Here is a 14,089-nt window from a genome sequence, read left to right on the forward strand (position 1 = left end):
GAGTATTACACAATCTACACTTGTCTTCCGGGAAGCATAATGTTAAAACTTTCTTTTCGCCAAACACAAAATATCTAGAATGCACATGATAGATAATAAAAGAAATAGGTATTCTTAGTCCGTCATGCTATTTTGTAAAAAAAACCCTGATGTTTCTGACATTAAACCCGCAGTCCATATCAAATGTTTTTTAAAATACTCATATCTTCTAAACCGTAACTCCAAATTTAACATGTTATATATGAAATTTGATTAGAAAAATATGTAGAATCTGAATATGGTGTTATTTTATCTGTTAACAATTTAAAAAATACTATCTAGGCTGCAATGTTAATCACTAATGCATTATCCGGGTTTTTTTTCATACCGGTACTGATTCAGATCGGGGACGAACACCTCAGCAATATCAGGATTGGACATGAAATTGAAGATAAACTTGTTAGAGACACCCAATAAGTAAGGACATGCATGACAAGAAATAAAAGAAGGACCTAATAAAGATGGAATGTCCGCTATAAAAGAAGGTACCAATAAAGATGGGATGTCCTTTATAAAATAAATAAAAGAGAAAATGCAGAGGAGATCCGATAAAAATGAGATGTTGCGTTATTCTCCTCTATATATAAGAAGAAGAAAAAAGGTCATGCATGAAAAAGGTAAAAAGGAGGCATGCATGACAAAAAATAAAATAAAAGACAAGTTTGATAAGATATAAATAGTGATAAAACAAGGACAAATACCTACGACATATATGGCAAGAAATAGTGATGAAATAGGGGCGCAAGTATCTGAGTCAACAGGAGACCATACAAAAATGTTCTTTTCCAGACAAAAAAAATCCTTTTTATGATTAAAAAATCATGTATCTTTCTAACAACCTTTTTAACAACTCTTCATTTATTTAAGAAATAGCTACAAATTTTTAGATTATAGAACATTTTTGTAAATCAAGAGCGTTTGGTATTTTTTCTTCCGTTGCAACGCAGGGGTCTTTTTGCTAGTATATACAAATTAATCCCCAAAATCAACCAAAAAATCGTTTGTTTCTAGCAGATCAATCAATCGGTCCCTCTGGCGCTGTCCTGTAATCAACTATCCTTTCCTTGTTTCAGGTAGGCGAACTCGATCGTCATGATCAAACTATATCCTCCAAAGATTCCCACTCCGGTTCCCCCATGACCGTCTTCGCCGGCTGCTGCTGGCACTAACCAAGAACGGCCGCCGGCACTGCGGCCCCCATGAAGCAGCGCCCATGCCGCCGCCGCTGCTGGTACTGACCAAGAACGCCCGCCGGCGATGCGGCCCCCGTGGAGTTCTGCCCCTGCTGGCCGTCGTGATGAAGAAGACACGCCGGCTGCGGCGGAGGCGGCGCCTGCGACACCTCAACGCGCTCTTGACCGAGACCACGGACGCTCCCCGGCGGCAGCAGCGCCACGACGGCGTCGAAACAGCCTGCTGGGACGGCGGCCCGGACATGCTTCTTGTTCCCGTCGGGCCCCACCGTGACGCCGTCCTCCCCGTAGATCCCCCTCAGCTCGTCGTCGGTGGCGCGCGGGGAGACGTAGAGCATGTAGAGCGCGGGCACGCCCTTCTTGCCGGCGCCGTCGTCGTTGGCGCTGGTGAATTCCTGCACCAGCCACGGCGTCTTCTCCTTCCTGGACGGGCCGAGGAAGAAGACGAAGTGGCTCTCGACCCCGCCCCCCTCGGCCTCGCTCCGCTCCGCCCGCCAGTGCCCGCCGGTGTCGACTTTGCGGCCGGCGCGCTTGGCCGCCGAGCCGGGGCACTGGAACCTGGTCTCGCAGAGGAACCACCAGGTGTGCTGGCCCGCGCGGGCGCTCGCCGGCGGGTGCCGCCGCCGCAGCGCGTCGGGGCTCTCGCCGTAGATGTCGGCGTGGCAGACGAACCCCCGCGCGTCGGCGGGCACCTCCTTGCCGCCGGCGATCCAGCGGTCGAGGAGCGCCACGCTCTCCTCCCGCGTCGGGCTGAAGTAGACGCCGGGGGGCAGCCGCGGCGGGCTGAGGCTGTGCGCGCCGCCGCGCCCGAGCGGACCGGGCATCTCCGCCGCGCCCGTGGAGCCGCTGCCTCCAGCGTCGGCGGCGGACGTTGGGTTCTTGGGTGCTACCGCTTTTCTTGCTTTCTTGAGGGCCATGGGATTGGGATGGGAGTCGGCGGCGCGTGTTGTGTGTGAGGAGGGAATGGGGCGGGCGTGCCGCTTGTTTATTGGGGGACGCGCCTCTGTTCTGTCTCCTTGTCCCGAGACCGGTCCCAATGTTGGGGCGATCTACGGCGCGTGACGGCGTGAGCGCCTCCAGCCTCCAGAGCCTTGCATGTACTATAAATCTAGTTTCTCCTTTTTCGGATATTCCCTTCTGCTCCTACGTGCATATACACGCATTGTCGAAATACACATTTCGAAAAGTTAAAAAATTCGGAACAAAAATCCCGCGTGTATATCTGGACATTTTATGTCCGTTCACAAGGTTTCGGTGAAAAACGACGTTTTTTGTGGCTTGTGTAAAAAAAGACAATTTCTGATGCTTCATTCTAACTATTCACGAGGCATTTCTTTATTTTTTTTACACAAGCCACAAAAAACGTCGTTTTTCACCGAAACCTTGTGAACGGACATAAAATGTCCGGATATACACGCGGGATTTTTGTTCCGAATTTTTCAACTTTTCAAAATGTGTGTTTTCGACAATGATGCATATGCACCTAGGAGCAAAAAAGCCGCGTCGGAACTTTCCAAAGCAACGGAACAACTTGACTTGGTCGGCCGTGCGCTCTTCCGACTTGGGACCGAGTAGGGCGCAGGCTAGCGGCGGGCGACCCAGTGGGGCCTCTGTTCGCGGCGGCGGCGGAGCGAAGATTCCGGCCGGCGACGTGAACCCAAGCCGCTTGGCTATTCATGCTTGTTTGCAGTACACTTGCAAGTAAAAGTTCTTGGGTTTTCCTTTTCTTTGAAAGCATGATCACTCTTTATTAAGCTGTGATGATGGTTTACGTAAGATAACTCAGTACAGGAATCAACTCGCTAGAAGGTTCTTCTATCCAATCACAGGTAACAGAAAATTTAGCCTTGGGTCGGGTCTATGAAAATCTTTTGTGACAATACTGGTGCAATTGCCTTGGCAAAGGAATTCAGATTTCACAAGAGGACCAAGCACATCAAGAGGCGCTTCAATTCCATCCGGGATCAAGTCCAGGTGGGAGACATAGAGATTTGCAAGATACATACGGATCTGAATGTTGCAGACCCGTTGACTAAGCCTCTTCCACGAGCAAAACATGATCAACACCAAGACTCCATGGGTGTTAGAATCATTACTATGTAATCTAGATTATTGACTCTAGTGCAAGTGGGAGACTGAAGGAAATATGCCCTAGAGGCAATAATAAAGTTATTATTTCTTTCCTCATATCATGATAAATGTTTATTACTAATGCTAGAATGGTATTAACCGGAAACATAATACATGTGTGAATACATAGACAAACATAGTGTCACTAGTATGCCTTTACTTGACTAGCTCGTTGATCAAAGATGATTGAGTTTCCTAGCCATAGACATGGGTTGTCATTTGATTAACAAGGTCACATCATTAGGAGAATGATGTAATTGACTTGACCCATTTTGTTAGCTTAGCACTTGATCGTTTAGTTTACTGCTATTGCTTTCTTCATGACTTATACATGTTCCTATGACTATGAGATTATGCAACTCCCGAATACCGGAGGAACACTTTGTGTGCTACCAAACGTCACAACGTAACTGGGTGATTATAAAGGTGCTCTACAGGTGTCTCCGATGGTGTTTGTAGAGTTGGCATAGATCGAGATTAGGATTTGTCAGTCCGATTGTCGGAGAGGTATCTCTGGGCCCTCTCGGTAATGCACATCACTATAAGCCTTACAGGCAATGTGACTAATGAGTTAGTTACGGGATGATGCATTACGGAACGAGTAAAGAGACTTGCTGGTAACGAGATTGAGCTAGTTATTGAGATACCGACGATCGAATCTCGGGCAAGTAACATACCGATGACAAAGGGAACAACATATGTTGTTATGCGGTTTGACCGATAAAGATCTTCGTAGAATATGTGGGAACCAATATGAGCATCTAGGTTCCGCTATTGGTTATTGATCGGAGACATGTCTCGGTCATGTCTACATAGTTCTCGAACCCGTAGGGTCCGCACGCTTAAAGTTCTGTGGCGATCGGTATTATGAGTTTTTGTGTTTTGATGTACCGAAGGTAGTTCGGAGTCCCGGATATGATCACGGACATGACGAGGAGTCTCGAAATGGTCGAGACGTAAAGATCGATATATTGGACGACTATGTTCGGACACCGGAAATGTTTCGGGAGGTTTCGGACATATACCGGAGTACCGGGGGGTTACCAGAACCCCCCGGGGAGTATAATGGGCCTATTGGGCCTTAGTGGAGAAGAGGAGGGGCGGCCAGGGCAGGCCGCGCGCCCCCCTTTCCTTCCTCTTCTCTCCTTTCCTTCCCCCTTCTCCTACTCCTACTAGGAAAGAAGGAGTTCTACTCCCGGTGGGAGTAGGACTCCCCCTTGGCGCGCCCTCCTCATTGGCCAGCCGCCTCCCACCTAGCTCCTTTATATACGGGGGCAGGGGGCACCCCAAGACACAACAATTGATCATCGATCTCTTAGCCGTGTGCGGTGCACCCCTCCACCATAATCCACCTCGGTCATATCGTAGCAGTGCTTAGGCGAAGCCCTGCGTCGGTAACTTCATCAACACCGTCACCACGCCGTTGTGCTGACGAAGCTCTTCCCCAAAGCTCTACTGGATCGTGAGTTCGAGGGACGTCACCGAGCTGAACGTGTGCTAAACGCTGCCGTATGTTCGGTACTGAAGATCGGTCAATCGTGAAGACGTACGACTACATCAACCTCGTTGTCATAACGCTTCCGCTTACGGTCTACGAGGATACGTAGACGACACTCTCCCCTCTCGTTGCTATGCATCACCATGATCTTGCGTGTGCGTAGGAATTTTTTTGAAATTACTACGTTCCCTAGCAGTGGCATCCGAGCCAGGTTTATGCGTAGATGTTATATGCACGAGTAGAACACAAGTGAGTTGTGGGCGATACAAGTCATACTGCTTACCAGCATGTCACACTTTGATTCGGCGGTATTGTTGGATGAAGCGGCCCGGACCGACATTACGCGTACGCTGACGCGAGACTACTTCTACCAACGTGCTTTGCACACAGGTGGCTGGCGGGTGTCAGTTTCTCCAACTTTAGTTGAACCAAGTGTGACTACGCCCGGTCCTTGAGAAGGTTAAAACATCATTAACTTGACGAACTATCATTGCGGTTTTGATGCGTAGGTAAGAACGGTTCTTGCTCAGCCTGTAGCAGGCACGTAAAACTTGCAACAACAAAGTAGAGGACGTCTAACTTGTTTTTGCAAGGCATGTTGTGATGTGATATGATCAAGACATGATGCTATATTTTATTTTATGAGATTATCATATTTTGTAACAGAGTTATCGGCAACTGGCAGGAGCCATATGGTTGTCGCTTTATTGTATGCAATGCAATCGCCCTGTAATTGCTTTACTTTATCACTAAGCGGTAGCGATAGTCGTAGAAGCAATAGTTGGCGCGAGGACAACGATGCTACGATGGAGATCAAGGTGTCACGCCGGTGACGATGGTGATCATGACGGTGTTTTGGAGATGGAGATCAAAGGCACAAGATGATGATGGCCATATCATATCACTTATATTGATTGCATGTGATGTTTATCCTTTATGCATCTTATTCTGCTTTGATTGATGGTAGCATTATAAGATGATCTCTCACCAAATTTCAAGGTACAAGTGTTCTCCCTGAGTATGCACCGTTGCCAAAGTTCGTCGTGCCGAGACACCACGTGATGATCGGGTGTGATAAGCTCTACGTTCACATACAACGGGTGCAAGCCAGTTTTGTACACGCAGGAATACTCGGGTTAAACTTGACGAGCCTAGCATATGCAGATATGGCCTCGGAACACTGAGACCGAAAGGTCGAACGTGAATCATATAGTAGATATGATCAACATAGTGATGTTCACCATTGAAAACTACTCCATTTCACGTGATGATCGATTATGGTTTAGTTGATTTGGATCACGTGATCACTTGGATGATAAGAGAGATGTCTATCTAAGTGGGAGTTCTTAAGTAATATGATTAATTGGACTTAAGTTTATCATGAAATTAGTACCTGATAGTATTTTGCTTGTCTATGTTGTTGTAGATAGATGGCCCGTGTTGTAGTTCCGTTGAATTTTAATGCGTTCCTTGAGAAAGAAAAGTTGAAAGATGATGGTAGCAAGTACACGGATTGGGTCCGTAACTTGAGGATTATCCTCATTGCTGCACAGAAGAATTACGTCCTGGAAGCACCGCTGGGTGCCAGGCCTGCTGCAGATGCAACTGACGACGTTAAGAACGTATGGCAGAACAAAGCTGATGACTACTCGATTGTTCAGTGTGCCATGCTTTACGGCTTAGAACCGGGACTTCAACGATGTTTTCAACATCATGGAGCATATGAGATGTTCCAGGAGTTGAAGTTAATATTTCAAGCAAATGCACGGATTGAGAGATATGAAGTCTCCAATAAGTTCTACAGCTGCAAGATGGAGGAGAATAGTTCTGTCAGTGAACATATACTCAAAATGTCTGGGTATAATAACCACTTGATTCAACTGGGAGTTAATCTTCCGGATGATAGTGTCATTGACAGAATTCTTCAATCACTGCCACCAAGCTACAAGAGCTTCGTGATGAACTATAATATGTGATGTCTACTACGCAACCTTCTTCTTGTAGAAGTTGTTGGGCCTCCAAGTGCAGAGGTTTGTAGGACAGTAGCAGATTTCCCTCAAGTGGATGACCTAAGGTTTATCAATCCGTGGGAGGCGTAGGATGAAGATGGTCTCTCTCAAACAACCCTGCAACCAAATAACAAAGAGTCTCTTGTGTCCCCAACACACCCAATACAATGGTAAATTGTATAGGTGCACGAGTTCGGCGAAGAGATGGTGATACAAGTGCAATATGGATGGTAGATATAGGTTTTTGTAATCTGAAAATATAAAAACAGCAAGGTAACAAGTGGTAAAAGTGAGCACAAATGGTATTGCAATTCTTTGAAACAAGGCCTAGGGTTCATACTTTCACTAGTGAAAGTTCTCTCAACAATAATAACATAATTGGATCATATAACTATCCCTCAACATGCAACAAAGAGTCACTCCAAAGTCACTAATAGTGGAGAACAAACGAAGAGATTATGGTAGGGTACGAAACCACCTCAAAGTTATTCTTTCCAATCAATCCGTTGGGCTATTCCTATAAGTGTCACAAACAGCCCTAGAGTTCGTACTAGAATAACACCTTAAGAGACAAATCAACCAAAACCATAATGTCACCTCAAGTATCCGTGGGTATGATTATACAATATGCATCACACAATCTCAGATTCATCTATTCAACCAACACATAGAACCTCAAAGAGTGCCCCAAAGACCAAAACATAGATCAAGTGAATCACGTGATATCCCATTGTCACCACAGATACGCACGGCAAGACATACATCAAGTTTTCTCAAATCATTAAAGACTCAATCCGATAAGATTACTTCAAAGGGAAAACTCAATCCATTACAAGAGAGTAGAGGGGGAGAAGCAACATAAGATCCAACTATAATAGCAAAACTCGCGATACATCAAGATTGTATCACCTCAAGAACACGAGAGAGAGAGAGAGAGATCAAACACATAGCTACTGGTACATACCCTCAGCCCCGAGGGTGAACTACTCCCTCCTCGTCATGGAGAGTGCCGGGATGATGAAGATGGCCACCGGTGAGGGATCCCCCCTCCGGCAGGGTGCCGGAACAGGGTCCCGATTGGTTTTTGGTCGCTACAGAGGCTTGTGGCGGCGGAACTCCCGATCTATTCTGTTCCCCGATCGTTTTAGGGTATATGGATATATATAGGCGGAAGAAATACGTCAGGGGAGCCACGAGGGGCCCACGAGGGTGGAGGGCGCGCCCGGGGGGGGGGGGGGGTGGGCGCCCCCCCCTACCTCGTGCCTTCCTCATTGCTTTCTTGACGTGGACTCCAAGTCTCCCGGGTTGCTTTCCTTCCAAAAATAACTTCTCCAGAAGGTTTCATTCCGTTTCGACTCCGTTTGATATTCCTTTTCTTCGAAACACTGAAACAAGGGAAAAAACAGGAACTGGCACTGGGCTCTGGGTTAATAGGTTAGTCCCAAAAGTAATATAAAAGTGCATAGTAAAGTCCATTAAACATCCAAGATGGATAATATAATAGCATGAATACTTCATAAATTATAGATACGTTGGAGACGTATCAGCATCCCCAAGCTTAATTCCTGCTCGTCCTCGAGTAGGTAAATGATAAAAGAAAGAATTTATGAAGTATGAATGCTAGCAGGTGCACAAGTTTGATCAATGATAATTTCAATCACCTTTTCTAGCATCATTATATGTCATAACAGTAGCTCATATCATAAAACTTTGCATGATCAAGTAACAAACTATTCACATGTTAAAGTATAGATCATAAACTTTCTTGAAAACTAACAAACCGTGTTATTGGTCATCAAACAATTACAATTCATCTTATTTCCAGGAAGAGTCTATGTCAGAGCTTTGATTCAGCAAACTTCACATACTCAACTATCTTTTAGTCTTCCATGATTGCTACCACTCAAAGCATATTTTTAGAACAAATAGCATCCATCGAACACAAAGAAAGATAGGGGCTTAATGTTTCGCCTCCCAACTTATTTATCATATAGATAATTGTCAACAATAATAATTCATGATCAAATATATTTGAATGGCCATATATGCTTAGATCTTTCCATCACATGATGCTTGCCAACTAAAGAGTGGGTTGGAATGGGAAGGAATACTACTGACTCTTGCATAAAAGTAAAAGATAGGTCCTTCGCAGAGGGAAGCAGGGATTTGCAGAGGTGCCAGAGCTCGAAGCAAAAATAGAGATGAAAATAATTTTGAGAGGTATGCTTTCATTGTCAACATAACGACCAAGAGTTCCCAATATCTTCCATACTACATACATTATAGGCGGTTCCCAAACAGAAAGGTAAAGATTTTTACTCCCCCTCCACCAACAATCATCAATCCATGGCTTGCCCGAAACAACGGGTGCCTCCAACTAACATCAAACCTGGGGGAGTTTTGTTTGCAATTATTTTTGATTTGATTTCGTTCTTTTGATCATGGGACTGGGCATCCCAGTTACCAGCCATTTTCTCGTGAATGATGAGCGGAGTCCACTCATCGTGAGAATAACCCACCTAGCATGGAAGATACTGCTAGCCCCTAGTCGCTACATGAGCGATTCGGGCATACAAAACAGATTATTATTTGAAGGTTTAGAGTTTGGCACATGCAAATTTACTTGGAACGGCAGGTAAATACCGCATATAGGTAGATATGGTGGACACTCATGGAAGAAACTTGGTTCAAGGGATTTGGATGCACAAGCAGTATTCCCGCTTAGTACAGATATTTTGGCTAGCAAAGGATTCTAAATAGCAAGCACCACATGTTAGAGGATCCAAAACAATATAACTTATACAAATATACCCAAGCATAACTCATTATGTTGTCTTCCTTGTCCAACTTTAACTAATTTGCTCAGGTTTGAAAATAATTAATGGGGATCACAATCATAGAAGATGTCCAAGATAGTATATTTATATGTGAAATCTCTCTTCCTTCAATATTCTTTCATGAATTGTTCAAGTGGCCAATACAATGTTTGCTAACCTTCAATAGATTTACCACCTCTACTTCTTATATGTGAAGGCATTACTCCCCATGGGAAAAGCATATCAAACATATATAATTTCAGATTTATGACATTCAAATCATTCAACCATTTACTCATAGGATATAAGTGAAGCACGCGAGTAAATGACAAACTACTCCAAAAAGATATAAGTGAAGATCAATGAGTAGTTGAATAATTATGTAGCTATGTGAAGACTATCTCTCATTTAAGAATTTCATATCTTGGTATTTTATTCAAACAGCAAGCAAATCTAAAGAAAATAAAATGACGCTCCAAGCAAAACACATATCATGTGGTGAATAAAAATATAGCTCCAAGTAAAGTTACCGATGAACGAAGACGAAAGAGGGGATGCCATCCGGGGCATCCCCAAGCTTAGGCTCTTGGTTGTCCTTGAATATTACCTTGGGGTTCCTTGGTCATCCCCAAGCTTAGGCTCTTGCCACTCCTTATTCCATAGTCCATCGAATCTTTACCCAAAACTTGAAAACATCACAACACAAAACTTAACAGAAAATCTCGTGAGCTCCGTTAGTGAAAGAAAACAAAACACCACTTCATGGTACTGTAATGAACTCATTATTTATTTATATTGGTGTTAAACCTACTGTATTCCAACTTCTCTATGGTTTATAAACTATTTTACTAGCCATAGATTCATCAAAATAAGCAAGCAACACAATGAAAACAGAATCTGTCAAAAACAGAACAGTCTGTAGTAATCTGTAACGAACGCAAACTTCTGGAACTACAAAAATTCTAAAATAAATTGGTGGACCTGAGGAATTTGTCTAGTAATCATCTGCAAAACGAATAAACTAAATAGCACTCTCCAGTAAAAATTTGAAGCTAATCTCGTGAGCGCTAAAGTTTCTGTTATTTTTACAGCATGATCATAAAGACTTCACCCAAGTCTTCCCAAAGGTTCTACTTGGCACAAACACTAATTAAAACATAAAACCACATCTAAACAAAAGATAGATGGATTATTTATTCCTAAACAGAACCAAAAATCAAGAAACTAAAATAAAATTGGGTTGCCTCCCAACAAGCGCTATCGTTTAACGCCCCTAGCTAGGCGTGATGATTTCAATGATGCTCGCATAAGACATAAGAATTGAAACATAAAGAGAGCATCATGAAGAATATGACTAGCACATTTAAGTCTAACCCACTTCCTATGCATAGGTATTTTGTGAGCAAACAACTTATGTGAACAATAATCAACTACCATAGGAAGACAAAACAAGCATAACTTCAAAACTTTAAGCACATAGAGAGGAAACTTGATATTATTGCAATTCCTACAAGCATATATTCCTCCCTCATAATAATTTTCAGTAGCATCATGAATGAATTCAACAATATAACCAGCACCTAAAGAATTCTTTTCATGATCTACTAGCATAGAAATTTTATTACTCTCCACATAAGCAAAATTCTTCTCATTCAGAATAGTGGGAGTATCATAAGAGACTTGAATACTATAAATTGTTTCTACATTAAAAGAGTAACGTTCAGAGAAAGGGTACTCATAATCATGACAAGTTTTATAAATATAATCATCACTACTCTTTATAGCATAAGTTTCATCACGATAATCATCATAAGTAGCAACTTTGTTCTCATCATAATCAATTGAAACCTCTTCCGAAATAGTGGATACATCACTAAATAAAGTCATGACCTCTCCAAATCCACTTTCATAAATATTATAAGATTCAACATCCTCCAAAATAGTGGGATCATTACTTCCCTTTCATCAATATAATCATCATAGGTAGAAGGCATGCTATCATCATAACAACTTTGCATATCAAAACTTGGGAGGCTAAAAATATCATCTTCATTAAACGTAGCCTCTCCAAGCTTGGGACAAACATTAATTGCAGCAAATATATTCTCAGAAACATCATCTTCATCAAACATAGCATCCCCAAGCTTGGGCCTTTTCATATCATAAGCATAATCACTCTCATCATTAACAGTATGGATAGCACCAATAGTATAGCAAACATTATTATCATATTCTTCCAAGCAAGTGCCAAAAAGATTTTCAAGATCATAAGAAGTATCATTATATTCCCAATCATAATCATCACAACAAGCAATAGGCATAACGAGATCGTCATCAAGTGCATCATCTTCATTTTCATGAGGCACAACGATAATAGGAGCAACATTATTTGGGAGAGATATCTTTTTACCTCTCTTCCTTTTTCTTTTCTTCTTCTTCACCACATCATGTGTGGGTTCAATCCTCTTTTTGGAGCTCCTTATTAATGAAATTGGTTGAATAGAAGGCTCCTCCTCGTTACCTGATTCATCATAAGAAATAATAGGAGGATATTGGGAAGTCTCTTCCCTTTCATTAGTATTTTCTTCATCTTCTATTTGTTTTGTTTTCTTTATGTAATTGGCAATATAAGGATTTTCAATGCAATTCATCGCGCAATACATATAAACTTCCTCTAGATCAAAATGAAGAACTCTATCAAGGGCAAATTCTGGAATATCCTTAGTTATACGTTTCATTTCTTCATAACCCAAGAGCAAACTAAGTTCATTATGATGTGCAAGGGAAATCAAGTCATCACAATTTTTGGACACGATATGATCATGAAACAATTTGCATTGGGTACTGAAATGATCATGTTCATTGCAAAGTTCACAAGTACGGCTAAGACAATTTAAATTTTCAGCACAAGCATCTAGCCTTTCTTGCAACCATTTAGTTTCGAAGTACTTATGCCTCTTGCAATATCTATCTTCCCTATTTGGTGTGTACTTGCAAACCCAATATACTCCACAAAAATCAACATGCTTATAAGAGACATTTTCATCATGACTAGTGAAATCATCATTAGTACTATGGATATTCAAGGAGTTCATACTAACAACATTGCAATCATGCTCATCATTCAAAGATTCAGTGCCAAACATTTGAATGCATTCTTCTTCTAACACTTTGGCACAATTTTCCTTTCCATCATTCTCACGAAAGATATTAAAAAGATGAAGCGTATGAGACAAACTCAATTCCATTTTTTTTGTAGTTTTCTTTTATAAACTAAACTAGTGCTAAAACAAGAAACTAAAAGATTTGACTGCAAGATCTAAAGATATACCTTCAAGCACTCACCTCCCCAACAACGGCGCCAGAAACTGCTTGATGTCTACTACGCAACCTTCTTCTTGTAGACGTTGTTGGGCCTCCAAGTGCAGAGGTTTGTAGGACAGTAGCAAATTTCCCTCAAGTGGATGACCTAAGGTTTATCAATCCGTGGGAGGCGTAGGATGAAGATGGTCTCTCTCAAACAACCCTGCAACCAAATAACAAAGAGTCTCTTGTGTCCCCAACACACCCAATACAATGGTAAATTGTATAGGTGCACTAGTTCAGCGAAGAGATGGTGATACAAGTGCAATATGGATGGTAGATATAGGTTTTTGTAATATGAAAATATAAAAACAGCAAGGTAACAAGTGGTAAAAGTGAGCACAAATGGTATTGCAATGCTTTGAAACAAGGCCTAGGGTTCATACTTTCACTAGTGCAAGTTCTCTCAACAATAATAACATAATTGGATCATATAACTATCCCTCAACATGCAACAAAGAGTCACTCCAAAGTCACTAATAGTGGAGAACAAACGAAGAGATTGTGGTAGGGTACGAAACCACCTCAAAGTTATTCTTTCCAATCAATCCGTTGGGCTATTCCTATAAGTGTCACAAACAGCCCTAGAGTTCGTACTAGAATAACACCTTAAGACACAAATCAACCAAAAGCCTAATGTCACCTAGATACTCCAATGTCACCTCAAGTATTCGTGGGTATGATTATACGATATGCATCACACAATCTCAGATTCATCTATTCAACCCACATAGAACCTCAAAGAGTGCCCCAAAGTTTCTACCGGAGAATCAAGACGAAAACGTGTGCCAACCCCTATGCATAGGTTCATGGGCGGAACCCGCAAGTTGATCAACAAAACATACATCAAGTGAATCACGTGGTATCCCATTGTCACCACAGATACGCATGGCAAGACATACATCAAGTGTTCTCAAATCATTAAAGACTCAATCCGATAAGATTACTTCAAAGGGAAACTCAATCCATTACAAGGGAGTAGAGGGGGAGAAGCAACATAAGATCCAACTATAATAGCAAAGCTCGTGATACATCAAGATC

General features: G+C 42.3%; 1 protein-coding gene across 1 annotated transcript; it reads right to left on the reverse strand.

The window, feature by feature from the left end:
* Window positions 1–937: 937 nt before the first annotated feature.
* LOC120962773 (uncharacterized) lies at window positions 938–2,242 on the reverse strand. Its single transcript, XM_040386711.3, has one exon. The coding sequence runs from the start codon at window positions 2,147–2,149 to the stop codon at window positions 1,205–1,207; it is 945 nt and encodes a 314-aa protein (XP_040242645.1). The 5' UTR covers window positions 2,150–2,242; the 3' UTR covers window positions 938–1,204.
* Window positions 2,243–14,089: the final 11,847 nt, after the last annotated feature.

This window comes from Aegilops tauschii, chromosome 4 (genome assembly GCF_002575655.3).
Source record: "Aegilops tauschii subsp. strangulata cultivar AL8/78 chromosome 4, Aet v6.0, whole genome shotgun sequence".
NCBI classification, from domain to species: Eukaryota; Viridiplantae; Streptophyta; class Magnoliopsida; order Poales; family Poaceae; genus Aegilops; species Aegilops tauschii.